General features: G+C 40.9%; 1 protein-coding gene across 3 annotated transcripts in view; it reads right to left on the reverse strand.

The window, feature by feature from the left end:
- LOC146714034 (uncharacterized) overlaps positions 1–14,370 on the reverse strand; it is a 37,281-nt gene that overhangs the window by 20,926 nt on the left and 1,985 nt on the right. For 2 of the 3 annotated variants that reach the window (XM_085450622.1, XM_085450623.1), the window contains exons 1-14: positions 7,052–9,346; positions 5,530–5,591; positions 5,185–5,223; positions 4,664–5,074; positions 4,240–4,463; positions 3,808–3,977; positions 3,467–3,601; positions 2,758–2,856; positions 1,788–2,655; positions 1,499–1,600; positions 1,364–1,398; positions 661–813; positions 352–480; positions 94–132 (exon numbers count right to left, since the gene is read on the reverse strand). In XM_085450622.1, coding sequence (XP_085306748.1) covers positions 94–132; positions 352–480; positions 661–813; positions 1,364–1,398; positions 1,499–1,600; positions 1,788–2,655; positions 2,758–2,856; positions 3,467–3,601; positions 3,808–3,977; positions 4,240–4,463; positions 4,664–5,074; positions 5,185–5,223; positions 5,530–5,591; positions 7,052–9,283 — 4,698 coding nt within the window. In that variant the 5' untranslated portion in view covers positions 9,284–9,346. Of the gene's footprint in view, positions 1–93; positions 133–351; positions 481–660; positions 814–1,363; positions 1,399–1,498; positions 1,601–1,787; positions 2,656–2,757; positions 2,857–3,466; positions 3,602–3,807; positions 3,978–4,239; positions 4,464–4,663; positions 5,075–5,184; positions 5,224–5,529; positions 5,592–7,051; positions 9,565–14,370 lie in introns of those variants that run through there. The other variant, XM_085450624.1, reaches the window with a different exon arrangement.

Genomic DNA, 14,370 nt, shown 5'->3' on the forward strand with positions numbered 1-14,370 from the left:
AAAAAATCTCATATCGCCCAGCTCTAACTCTGACCAATAAATCTAAAGGTATTCTAGCGTAGTCTTTGTTCCTGAGATATGTGTGTTACTTACATAGCACAGCCGTTTCATCAGAGACTTATAAAACTCAAGCTGAAAGAAAAAGAAAAAAAAGTTAAAAATCATTACATCACTTTGGATTCTGTTTGATTTATTTCAGCTTAAAGATGTTTTTTTTCTACAAAAAGAAAATATTTTTAAAAATTTATAATCACACTTTAAAAAAAGAAGAAGCAGAAACCGATTATTTTCGAATAATTTTAATAACATCTGTCACAACAGTAAAGTGCATTATCTACACACATTGCTTACCGGCGTCATTAAAATGTCGCCCTTCTCAACCTGCAGTCGAAGTTTAGACCCATTGAGAATAAAATCATGATTTTCTGATGCTAGCACGATGTTTTTAGCTGCCACTGCTGTCGGCATGAGGGCAAAAGCCTGAAGGAAAAACAAACCACCAAACACTGATTTCAACTGAATAATCATGAAGACAGGCACTCACAAAATATGTATTAACTAACTAAATGTTAGTTAGGTCGTCTTAGAAAAGACATTTAGAATCCCATTAAAATGAAGGTAATAATCCAGCCCAATGCAAATTCATGGCCTGGTGCTTACCATGCGCGCCTGTGGTATAACGTAGATCGTATCGTCGTAATATTCAAATCTGTGTCGAGTGAGCAGACCGGCGATGTCCTCCTCTGCGTAACAGCCATCGTGATACTCTGGCAGGTTGCTTATTAACAGCACCTTGTAATCAAGCGAAACAAGCTGTGCAAAAGAAAAGAAATTCAGAATCTGTTTACAATTGCAATTGAAGAAATTCCAGACAGAAATCTGAAAAATGCAAACATTAACTTATAAACTGTGCCTCACTTTGAGCACTGTCTACAACTATGAACACAATGAGGTACATCAGAATAAAATACCTATTACAAAATGTTTCTGATGGTAACTTTCTTTTTACTGTGCATATAATTTGCATATAATTTGAACATTTTAAACTAGCTTTTTAATAAAGGAGTTTTAGTATGTGTTAGTACATGAGATAATTGTTTTATTACAATACTAAATTGGTAATCAAGAATCGTGCAATTCTATTAAGTGTCTATACTGACTACAAAATCTCTGTTATTGCGACATCCCTACTGAATTTTTAACATTTTTCTACATTTACACCTACTTGAGTGTCACCTGACAATGAGATATAACCCAACTATAAACTTTTAAAACAAATTGAACTATTTCAGATCAAAACTTAACCACTTTGACAAAGCATGTTTTTCTTACAGGTATAATTTAAGTGTTTTTTTAATGTTACCTTTGAATGGGGAAGTCTGACTGTCTTGAGACAACCTGTAAAGTGCAGAGCAAAAGAAAAACAGAAAATAATTATAAAATAGAAAATATCTTCACATTGAGAAATCTTTCATACAGATCTTTGGGGATTTCTTACGGATTCTTTCTGGACGCAGTTGCTCTTGTATCCGTTCCCCAAATGTTGGGTGGGTAGGAGCGACCGGCTGATCCTTTGAGATCTTCTTTGCAGTCACAGAGACTTAGAATAAAGGAAATGTAGTTAAGTTAAATAGTGGTAGTTTAGATAGGATGCAAATTACCCAGCTGATTTAAATAAAAATCTGAAAACTGTTCTCGTCATGAAGCACAGTCTTTAGCTTTTGATTCCGTCCAACATCCTGCTGTCAAAGATACTCCACACTTGAAGGTGTTTTCTGTCCACTTACCTTTGTCCTTTGTAACCGTTTCTACACTTTCAACTCTTTGCTTTGCCTCCACAGAAATCTCAGGTGATTTTCCTGCAGTCTGCTGTTGTGTTTCTTCTTGTAGAGCAGAATCTGAGCTCTGCTCGGTCTGTTCTGAAGCTTTGAGTGAATCTTCTGGACTTTTGATGACAGTTTGTGGTTTCTGAGGTGGATCAGTGGGTTTTGGTGGCGATGTATTTGGCTTGGTCTCAGCTGCACTAGTTGGTAGTTGATTCTCACTTGATATAGTTGGTAACGTCTGATTATCTTTGCCGTCAGTAGAAGTTTCAACTTCTGTGTGGTCCTCCCTTTCAGAAGCTGATGCTTTTCGTGCTTCACCTTTAGGCCCCATCGCAGATTCATGAATCTTTGTTTCAGGTTTCTTGTGTTTTGTCTCTACATCAGGCTTATCCTCTGACGTTGTTGATTTAGAAGGATCCACTTTTTCTTTTTTCAGAGTTCCTGCTGTTTTAGATTTCTGCGTCGTTGAGGCCGTTTCTCCTTTGGAAGTCAAGACTTTTGGCTCACCATCAACTGCAGCACCTTTAATTGGTTCAACAGCCTTCATAGTATTGGCTGTATTTTTAGGTGCCACCACAGCTTTTTTAGCACCGGTTTGAGACCCTTTGGGTTTACGTTTTCCTTTCAAATCACTGGTGTTATGCTGCTTTTCGGGACTCTTCGTAGATTTACTCTTAGATTTTTCGAGGCTTGAAGCTGCTTCTTCGGCCTTATCACCAGTTTTTACAGTTTTAGCTTTTTGCTCAGCTGAGATGTTTTTCGCTTTGGAAACAGAGACTTTTGCTGTAGTTTCCAGTTTAGTTTTTGTGGTTTTCTTGGATGCAATTTCCTGTAAACAAAGATAATTTTGGATTAATCAGATTACTGATCATTTTGCCACAGAAGAGCAGTGATGTTAATATTTGTATTTCTCAAGGGAAAACAAAGTTACCTTTTCATTAACAACACTGACAGTTACTTCTTTTATGTCAAAGTTCTTTAAGCTCTTCAGTTTCTCAGCATCTTCCTGTTTCTCGAAACACACAACTGCCTGGGTGTGCACAAACACACACACACACACACACACACATTAATTTGGATTACTACCAAAACTATTAGGTTACTACATTCACACTAAAAATCATATATGAGCACTTGTCAGTAGCTTACAAGTATTTGATGACAAGTTTGAGTTTTCCAAGCAAACTACAAGCAACGGTGACAACTTGCAAGCAACCAATGTGATTCCAAGGATGTTTTTAGTGCAATGTGTATATATAGATTAAAAAAATGCATAATGCAAAGCAGCAAAATAAAAACAAAATACATTGTGTATGCTTTCACAGGATTAGACTCGAGCAGAAACTTTCTGACATTGTGATGTCTATATAAAAGCTCAGTATAATCCAAAGTAGCCATGAATGTGAGGGCTGCAAGACCACAGAAGAAAAGTAAGGATAACCAACTGACTTTAAACCGCATGATGAATGCATGACTACAACTAATGAATGGACAGTACATTTATAGAGAATTGTAGCTACGGTGCATAAATATCTATCTTAGATTGCAGAAGCAAACCAGGAGACACATTTTCTCTAGATTCACAAGTAGGTCAATGAACTCATCCATCTATAACAGTGAGCAAATTTCAGTGTACATACCTGTAATCTTGACCTAAACAAAACAACTGACTTGGTTTTTCCAAATTTCTCCACAGCAGAAATCACTTCACTGTGAGAGAGACTACTGACAATCCCTTGTAGCCTCACCATGGTTGGAGGGGAAGATTTAGCAGCCTGTGGAAACACAGCGAAGAAAAATATGAACAAACCAAATGCAGATTTCATCATGACAATTTGACTCAAAGTTTGTGCTTGTATAAATTTGTGTTGAAGGATTTAATCTTGCTTTTGTGGCATCAACAATCACGTCACTGTCACTGACCACATTATAAATTGTCCAAAACTGTCCATTCATGAAAAAAGGCATCATGTGAAGTCACCTTGGTCTTCTCTGTGCTAGGCCTCCCTTTAACTGATTCTGGAGATGCAGAACGTGAGGACGATGATGTTGATGGGGACGACTTCATCTTGGCTAGCTCAGCCAGCAGGGCAGGAGCCAAAGTTTTGACGACAGTCTCCAGGTCAGACTGTTTTGATAAGGACTGGAGAGCTAAAAGACCACAGGTACAAAAGAGATTCGCACATTGGTGGGTCCCAAGTCTCAAAAATCATCTACTGCTTCTGAAAGTTTTATAATCGTAGAAAAAACTATACTGACATTTTCTGGTGGTACTGGTCTTTATTTATAATTTGCATTAGTAAAGTTAATGTCGTGTGTGTGTGTGTGTGTGGGGGGGGGGGGGGGGCAACTTTGATCTTAGAAAAACCTAATGAGTACATACCAAAAAATTACCATGAAGCAATTTTCAAACCTGATGTTTCCAGCAGTTTCTTTGCCAAGATCTTCGAGCTGCTCAACTTTCGCATAGGAGATGACCTCTCTGTCGACGATCGCCTCTCCCAGCTTCTCCTTGGTGATGAACGTTTCTCATCTCTTCTTCTCGGCGAGGATCGTCTCTCGCGTCCCCTTGAGCGTGATCGATATCGTGAAGAGGAAGGACGGTCATACCATGAGGAGTCAGAATGAGACCGGGACCTGAAAAAAGTATGGATCAAAGAACTTAATGACTCATAAACATCTCAAAGCACACATCCAGCATGGATACAAAAGGTAAATAGTCCACCAATTAAGTGTTTTTAAATTTACATTATTAAATAAATTACTTTTCGCCCTCTCCACTTGAGAGCTAAATCTTTTTGATTGATCCTAGTTCTCAAAATGTATGTTGGACAGACCTGCGATTACGTCTGGAGCTGTAGGGAGATCGTGATCGGCTTCTGTGTCTCTGCCTTCGGGGGCTACGTGATCGAGAACGGGAATGACTAATTCGTCTGTCCCTCCTACGCTCCAAGTCACGGCGGCGACGTGGACTGCCGGAGCGGGAACGGCTACTTCGTCTGTCCCTGCTACGCTCCGAGTCATTATGGCTGCGGGAGCGGGAACGGCTACTTCGTCTATTTCTTCTTCGCAACGAGTCACGATGAGTGCGGGGGCTGCGAGAGCGGGAACGGCTACTTTGCCTGTCCCTGCTACGCTCCGAGTCACGATGGCTCCGGGGGCTGCAGGAACGGGAACGACTCTCATGTCTGGTTTTCTTCTGGGAAGTCTCAGCAGAAGTTGAGGGAGAGGGCTTGGCACCTGATGCACTAACAATTGCATATAAAAAGAAAGGCACATGTTAAATCAAAGAAAATGAAAGCCTCCAATGCTGGCATGTTTTTTTATTCGCCAAATGACTTGAAATGAAGATAATTACCCTAGCAGTGATGCAATTTCACCGTTCCATTCTGGGTATCTGTGGAAAAACACAGATACATTTTTGTCAGATGTTGCAAGATAGAATGTCCTTAAAAATATATCATTGTTCATTAATCCAGAAACTCAGAAATGTATTCAGCCTTTCAACAATTTAGGTTAGGGAAAATGGCTCATGGTAAATGCTGCAAATCATTAAGGTGCTTTAAATTAAAAAAATACAAATGAACAGTTCTTAGGGAGCTATCCTAGCATTACAACCCTGGCATCATTTTGGCACACCCATGGTTGTGCTGCCCCAAAGATATCGGTTCATAATCACGAAGTACAGAGAAGAAAGATTGACCGCTTTCGCAGAAGTTTGCAGTTCTCGATGTGAAGGCTGGTATTCTGGTGGGAGACCCAATCCTAGTGGTCACAACAAAAAACAAACATTTAGACAAGGTTTATTATTATCAGGAGCAACGTTTGTCATTGACATCACTTGCTGATAAAAGGTCACTAAACTTTGCAGTGGCCTTAAAAAAATTCTTAAAATATTAACAGTTAGTCCTTCACTGAACGCAGAAGCATTATAACATTAGCCAGGAGCCTGGATTGTATTTAAACCTTCATAGGCCAAAAACCAGGAACAAATAAGCGTGACACATCATACCTTTCCTGGGATAAAATTTTAAAAGTGAAATTATTTAGTATATATAGAAAACACAAGTCAAACATCTGATTACAAACAACCAAAACAAAAGGTCAATTAGGCTCTGGATTCTGGACTCTCAGGCTCTTCTTATGGCATCAAACTTTCCCGAAGCTCCAAGAAGGTCGTCTCAGGAGAGGCCAAGTTTGGATTAGGACAAAATGCACCACCTATGACGATCACAGTTGGAGTAGCGACAGGAAGATGACGTTGAAATAGACCAGAAGAGGAAGGTGCTGTTTCTTTGACGAGGAGCTCAAATGTGAAATTTGATGCAGCGAAGGAAGGCCAATCCATAAAGAGAGATTCAACAACAAATCAAATCAAATCTGGTGCTTGTGTAGCTCATGACTGGGCGCAGCGGGTGCTTATGTTTGTGGTAGTAAATGATGTTGCCTTTTGGGACACAGAAACACTAACTTAAAAAGAAAGTATGAGTAAAAAAAAAAAAAAAGAAGAAGCGAGTATTACACAAAAACAAGGTGCCCACTAATGTGAAATAAAGGACAAAACACACTATTCTTAACTCTAATGACAAAAGACAAAAAGGGGAACTTTCACATTCAGCAACAGTTCCAGAAAAAGCAAAGCTGAATGTGCACTGTGGAACAGCAGCCCAAGAACAGAGACAAATGAAAAAACAGCCGTCTTCCAACATTTTCTGATGCACAGGCTCTTCAGGTTTGCAGGTTTCTCCTCATCACGTCATCTGAGGCCTTGGTTCCATTGTTAGCAAAAGCCTTGAATGTCTTCGCATCAGTTTATGTCAATTTAAAAGAGATTAAATCTATCAATTGCAAGTACAGACCACTGAAGATTCTGAAGGTCTCTTATTAGTAGTGTTTTTCAATTACAATATCTGATAGACATATAGTTAAGTTTAGTCTGCACTGTAATCCTTCAGAAATTCTGGTACAGAATACTGAATTGCAGAAATATGTGAAAAATTTGTCCAAAATGTTTGTATTCCAAGTTGGTAGTCTTCCTACAGTCATCATTATGAAGGAATAGTGTATAAAACAAACCAAATAGACTTTAAAGTAGCATACATGAAGTTTTTCCCAAACCACAATCCTATAATGGGATCCAAAATCAAATCAAAAACAAAAAACATTGCATGTCAAATAAATAAAAACCGACAGAAAGCAAAAACATCGAACAATCTTCCACTTACCTTCATCAGAGTACATTCCTTGTTACATAGAGAGCAGGTATGAGGAAAGACCCTAGGTGAAGCGGCAGTGTAGTCTTGCATCTGGGCCAGCACTGGGATATTCCCTGTCACTTCTACCTTTGCTGGAAGCTGCTTGGTGGAAGCGGGCTGCGGTATATGAATGAAATTCATGAGGTTCTGCATTAGGGGAGAGAGACCCGGAGGAACGGGCATCATGAGCCCTGGCATGAGGGACGGCTGTGGAACTGGCTTTGCAGCCGAAAAAACTTGAGACTGCAAAGCTTGTCCCATATGCACAGCTGGCTGATTCTGCATCTGCTGCAACCCAATCGGCAGGTTAGGTACCTGGGCCATCTGCTGCTGCTGCTTCAGTTGCTGCTGTTGTATCTGCTGCTTCAGTTGTTGCTGCTGCTGCTTCAGTTGTTGCTGCTGCTGCTTCAGTTGTTGCTGTTGCTGCTGCTGCTTCAGTTGTTGCTGTTGCTGCTGCTGCTTCAGTTGTTGCTGTTGCTGCTGCTGCTTCAGTTGTTGCTGCTGCTGCGTCTGCTTCAGTTGTTGCTGTTGCGTCTGCTTCAGTTGTTGCTGTTGCGTCTGCTTCAGTTGTTGCTGTTGCGTCTGCTGCTGCTTCAGTTGTTGCATCTGCTTCAGTTGTTGCTGTTGCGTCTGCTGCTGCTTCAGTTGTTGCGTCTGCTGCTGCTGCTTTGGTGGTGGTTGTTGCATTGTCTGTTTCACCTGTTGCTGTTGTACCTGCTTCTGCTGCATTTGCTGTTTTTTCATCTGCTCAGAAACATTTGATACTTGCCCGTGAGTCTTACTCTTTTCTTTGATGTGACTGTCGCTGCTGCTGCTGCCAATGAGTACAAGGCCAGGTCGGCTTGGATGCACACTACGAACTATATTAGGAGTTAGTTGGCTTTTTGATGCTGAATGGCGATCTGGCTCTGGATTTTTCAACGGAAGGGCTTTAGTGACTTCTGCTTTAAGAGGTCTTATGTCTGTGTCTGTCTTTGGCAGAGAGAAACCTTTGAAGATTTCTTGAGATGACTGGTTCGGTTGGGTGTGCAGTTGTTGAGCTGGATCGCTGCTTCGCATTGAGCCATGACTGGTAAAAGAGCTGCCTTGATCACAGGAAGAAACCAAGGTGCTGTTTTTCACCTCTGTCATACTTTTTTGCAGTGGTTCTCGACTGTGACCGCTACTATCATAGGAGCCCATCAGCAGCGTACCTCCACTTCCACCACTACTAGCTCCACTGCTGCTCCTTCCAATTTCATCCCCAAAGCTCCCAGTATATTTTCCAGTATGTCCATAATCAATCACTTTACTTGGTTGGACAATAGGTGACAATTCATCCTGACGCATCCCTTCCCCTCTTGAAGTACTCAACCTTTCCCTTCCACTCATACTTGTGGTGGAATGAGGATCATAGTAGGATTTTGATGGATCTGCTGTGGCAGATCTCTTTGCCTTTTCCATGCGGATTTGTCGTAAGATAAAAGGCAGGTTGTCAGGAGTCATCTGATCTTCGGGATATGAGATCAGATGTTCCAGGTCCTCTTTTTCAAGTCCAAACTGCATAAGGATGTTCACAGCTGTTTCTGAAGTGTACTTGGGACGAGTAGACTCTGCAGAACCCACAGGTTTGCCTGGCACTGGGTAGTCATAATCACCTAAGCCTGGAATGGATTGCACATTGCGCTCTCTTTCATTCGAGGCATTAAACCTACCGTCACCAGTGCTTAGATAGCTCAATGAAGCAGATGATGAACAGTATTTAGACGAATCATCCTCAGTTTTCCGTTTGTAGCTTGGCAACCAGTCCATGGAGCTAGTGCTACTTGCAACATCAGGAGGTCTTTGAGAGTTTGAGGACAACATGTAGGAAGTCACATCTTTGCCTGAAGAATCATACTCATGTCTTTGAGTAAAATGACTGCTCTTGTCTACAGGCTGATTTCTCACCTCCTCTCTGGCTCTGCTTATATGCATGTCTATGGACCTCTTTATGTCCTCTTCCATTGAAGTCTTACTCCCTTCTGGCCTGTAGCTCATTATTCCCCCAGATTTTGCAGGAGTCGCAGATGAAACTCCAGAAGAGCTAAAGCTGGACCCAGGCCCAAGATGAGGAGATGTCTTATGAGAGTCTCTCTCTGCCTGCATACTGGACTGTCCATAGCGCCCCTGGGCTGAACTTTGATTCCCAGAGGCATAGGGGTTATATGAGGGATGGGACATGGTGTTAGCAACCTTCAGAAGGTTTAGTAGACTGATGGCTGCAGCTGTCGGGCAGGGGGGTGTTGTGGGTATAAATGGGGCAGGTGTGTTGGTTCGACCATCAACAGCAATAGCGTTATTTATCTGTGTCAACGCAAGGTGGGTTTTCAGCTGAGCCAGCCGCAAGCATGCAGCTTGCTGTCCGATCAGTAAAAAGCTCCCTGGGAGCCCACCCAGTAGGGGGCTCTGTTGGGGCCCTGGTGCAGGAGAAGGGGCGTAACGCTTCAATGACAATGGAAAAGCTGGAAAGTTAAAAATAAAGAAAACAAAGAATAAAGGTTAATCAGTTGTACTGGGCCTCAGAATCTTGGAAAGATGAAATCCATCGTCCGGGAGGCCTTTTCTTAATTTGCAGACTCTGCTTCCCGAAGATCATTCATTCATACGGATTCATTCTGTTAGTATCATCTTCAGGTCTTCACTAGTAAGAAGGAAAGGTGGAAACAAAAGCATCAAAAACAGAGAAACAGAGAAAACATGAGATTTAAACAATAGAGACACAGGAGACAACAACAACAAAATAGAAAGGAGGTGTTAATCTTAGAAGAATAAGCTTAATAGATCTTCCAAAGCAGCTTATCTTATCCTCCTCTATCTTTTGCATGTCCCTGATCTGTGGATAGAGACACAGAACATACACGCTAGTCGTCCAACATCTAGATGTTTCTAACAAGACCCATGATTAGTACCCATTAAGGTCGAACTAACATATGCACACAAATTTTGCTACACGGGTGTGGTTTTTTATTATGACGATCTCCAAGTCCAGTCCACAAGTTGCAGTGCTGTGCTGGGTAGGCAGCATTCAGAAGAGAGATGACGTATGGCTTGGAAAGTTGGTGAAGGAAGCTGGATCTGCTGTTGACTTTCTGGTAATGACAGCACACAGATGGACCTCAACCGGTGCAAACTGCCATTGTCATGAACACATCCTCCTACCCCCTAAACATGATCGCAATAAACCAAAGGAGCATGCTCAGTGGCAGGTTGGTGGCATAGAGCAGCTTATGATGATCTTCTGTCTCCTCAGAGGACACGATTAGACTCCTCCGCTCATCTTGAATTACAGCAGATAAGGGACTCAAGTTGAGTACCATAATTGATGCTCTGTTGTCTGCTTGCACTTAATTTAACTGGTTATATAAGCTCTCTGCACTTTCAGTGACTTTAGTGTCACTGTAAAATCATTTTGCACCGTGGAATAATTTAATTAATCCGTACACTATCTGCACAGACCGTGTACCTGATCATTATGCAAGTACTTTTTACAAACTTTTCACATATGCAACAGGCTATGTTCCGAGAAGTGCAGTAAAAGCGTCCCAACAATTCTTACATTAAACAACAGCAACAGTGAGAGAAAGCATTGTCACGAATGAAAACCAATGACGATTTTCTGAAAACCTTTGCAAACCTCAAAAGAAAATTAGTTTGTAAAACTGCAGCTACAAACTACTGAACGTTTGCTGTTTGCTCCCTTTGTGCTATGATGGCTCTCTAATTTTAGGGACAAACTGTTATCCAGTGCAAAACTGGACTGGTGCATGTCTTCTATATAGATCCTTGCTACCAGTCATCAATGATGACATCAATGATGACATCAATGCCAAAATAAGAGACAATGACAATATTTGGAGGCCAAATGTGAACACAACAGATTTCCCTCAATGTTACTGTTTTTTTTTGTTTGTTTGTTTGTTTGTTTGTTTGTATGTTTTGGGGGGTGGGGCGGGCGGTTGTATTGCTTGTGTTAGCTAGGTTATGCTTAAAAGTAATTTAAGAGAAAGTGAATTGCATAGATACACACACCTACCAGATGTAAAGAAGAATAACGCAATAGGAGAAAAGAATGAAATAAATGTTTAAAAAAAACATAGATCCTTAAGTGGTAATATAGAACAACACAACTAACCAACAGCTCAGCTAAACACAACATGATTAGTTGTTAATGACATTAGGGCTGCACAATATTAGGAAAACCTGCGATGTGCGATAACTATGATCAATACTGCGATAACGATATGACTTGCGATAAAATAAATATAAAAAAAACCAAATACATAATTTCTGTTTTACTGCAAGTTTTATTTAAAGAAAGCTGCTGTATTAGCAGTGTAACAACAAAGTGCACTTTAACATTGAAACATTGCCCCCATAAAAAGATTTCTGAGGCTTGAATTCTGAAAGACATCCTTCCTGGTCTCTAGAATTAGTTTTAAATACATAACTTAAATTATACTGCAAATTATCTCAATGCAGTTGTTCATCATTTTACCACTCACCAAGTAGTTATGATGTAAGTCAAAACTGGAGAGGAAACTTTACTGTAGTGCTTGCGTAGTTTTCCGCTTGGCTCAGTTCAAACATGACGGTTTTGCGACATGTTTCGTACATTTGTGGAATGGCGACATGTGAAAAGTAGTTTCGTGAGGGGATGCGGTATCTCCGGTCCACTTTATGTATCAGACTGGTGAAGCACTCTCTGCTAACTGTATTTATAGGCATCATGTCTTTGTCAAAAAATGTGTAATGGCCTCTGTTATTTCTTTGTAGCGCTTTGACGTTTTCTCATAAGGAGTCCCACTTGAAAAACTCTAATACAGAGACGGCTGTTGGACTGCGGTGCTCTTTGTCTTAACATTAGCAACCTTTGTTTGGTTTGCCCTGTCTTTCTGGAACTCTTCAAACAGTTCTCTGTGGTTGTATTGAAGATGATGGTTCAGAGTAGTCATGTTTCCTCTGGTGGTTGCCACGAGTGTTCGGCAAGTTTTGCAGAGTACCTGTGTTTGGAGAACGTCGTCTTTATCAAATCCAAAGTACCTCCAAATAAGCGAGGTACTATTTTTTTTTTTTTAGGCACGAGGGGTTTCTTTGATTGGTAAATTCTTTAAAGCACGTGTGTAAACATTTTAAGGTACCCAATTATCGCAGTTTACGTCGTCTTTTGCGATGGGCCCATCGCGCAGGCTGATATCGCGATGACAATAAATTTTCAATTTATTGTGCAGGCCTTAATGACATCTGTAGTTTTAGTCAGCCTACCCTACATTGCAGCCGTCTTTACACTGCCTTTAAGTAAGCACCTGCAGCAGTGGAAAAGTGATTTTTGCTCACTGCACATGCGTGGGAGCAGGTTAATGACAGGGGATCTTTTCCATAGTCTGAGCGTCCAACTGTCTTAATGTCTAATTACAGCTGGGCGATAGAACGATAACGATATGTATCGCGATATACCTTTTACTCGATAGAGAAATTAAACTATTGCGATAGACCTCGCCGCTCTTGTCCTCTTAATAAAAAAAAAAAAAAAAAAAAAAAAAAAAAAGGGTCAGCCAATCCAAATTAAGTAGCGCAGAGCCGAACCAATCACAGCCGCAGCGTCACGTCACGTGACTTGTTACGTATAGCACAAGTGCCAAGCCGCACATGTGTATTTGTTTGGGAAGCAGCCAGCCACCGTACCGCCCGGGTAATGGAGGAAATGAGTGTGCCGACTAGAAAAATCAACCGAGCGTGACCGAAGAGAAAACAGATGATGGTTCCAATGCCGGAGAGATTGTCGAACGGAAGAGCCATTGAAGTTCCGTAGTGTGAAGGTATTTCGGCTATTTCAAGTCTGACAAAAAACAGAGTAGCGTGCACTGTAAATGTGCCGAAAGCAAGTCTGGAAATACAATAAACCGGTGCATGCGTCACACTGTGCGCCACGTTATTGTTTCGGTTAAATGAATTTCTACAATACTGTTAATTCTACTCTCTGCAGTGTTTAAATGCTTACATATACACACAGTTACTGTCTCTCCACACATACGACTCGGTTCTGCTTCTATGCCCCAGCTTTGTTTACTTTTTCCCACCGAGGCTTCTAGACTTCTGATTGGCCAACATTTCTGCACGGTTAGGAATCTAGCGCCACCTGCTGCTTTGGCATGTTCATAGCAGCATTTTCCTTCATTTCTGCCTTTATGTGTGGACGGGATTATTTTTTAAAACGAAAACGGAAAATCTCAGTTTTCAAAAATACCCGTGTACGTGTGGACGTAGCCTCAGTCTCTGACTGGAAGCGCTAATTCGTCATTCGGCTTTTGTCAGACTAAAGTAACTGTTAAAACTGTTTGAAAAGCTAAGCTATACAACAAGGAGAGATTGAGAATTTCCTTTTAGTTCTCAGTTTATTTGATATTGACAAAAGTTAGTCAGTTTTGTCTGTTCTTCTGTAAAACAAACTAAGATTTATTTTTAGAATTAATACTTTGTTTCTAAGTGGAATTGACAATTTAGTTTGTTTCGTTTGTTCTCTTTTGAAACTTAAACGATTTAGCGGCTGCCTTTTGTGTAGTTTGCAATATTTGCCTTTATTTATCTGAAAAAGTCTCATGTTCCTTAAGTACATCTATCCTGTTGAACTTATTATGGGAAATAAATATTTAAATAAAAACAAGCTGCTGATTATTTCACATTTTACTTGTGAGCAACGGCACATTTAAATTTTACAAATATAGTTATTTGGCTTATATCGTGATAGATATCGTTATCGCCTGAAATGAAAAAAACATATCGTGATATGAAAAAATCTTATATCGCCCAGCTCTATGTCTAATGCCAGGCCACTGATAACCAATACCATCACGTCTGGGATGAGTCTTAAGAGCGGGGTTAACGTCAGGGCTCGCAAAATCGCTAGCCCGACGTCCCGGGGCTAGCGATTTTTCCAGTCGGGCTCCCAAAATCTATCTCTGCCCTGCCCGTCGGGCTATTGTAGGAAGGAAAAATATATGTCAATGCTTTTGCATTCTTTCGGAAATGTAGCTGGGTAATTATGTCATTGGCATCAGTGAGCCAGAATTTGCGCTTGTTTTTTGCTTTCACTTTGCAATCGTGCGAACTGTGTATGGAGAGCGACAGTACTGATTGGTGAGTGACAATCATTTGCGCACCAATTCCTCTGACATCGTCTTATCAGTCGTTAGCCTACTATGCAAACATGATAAGTGAAATCTCCCGCAGCAAGCTTAAACATGTGATAGGTTGATCGCGCAGAGAATCGC

Source organism: Copadichromis virginalis, linkage group LG3 (assembly GCF_057382275.1).
Source record: "Copadichromis virginalis isolate Kocher_CV1m ecotype Utaka linkage group LG3, C_Virginalis_male_GT1.1, whole genome shotgun sequence".
NCBI classification, from domain to species: domain Eukaryota; kingdom Metazoa; phylum Chordata; class Actinopteri; order Cichliformes; family Cichlidae; genus Copadichromis; species Copadichromis virginalis.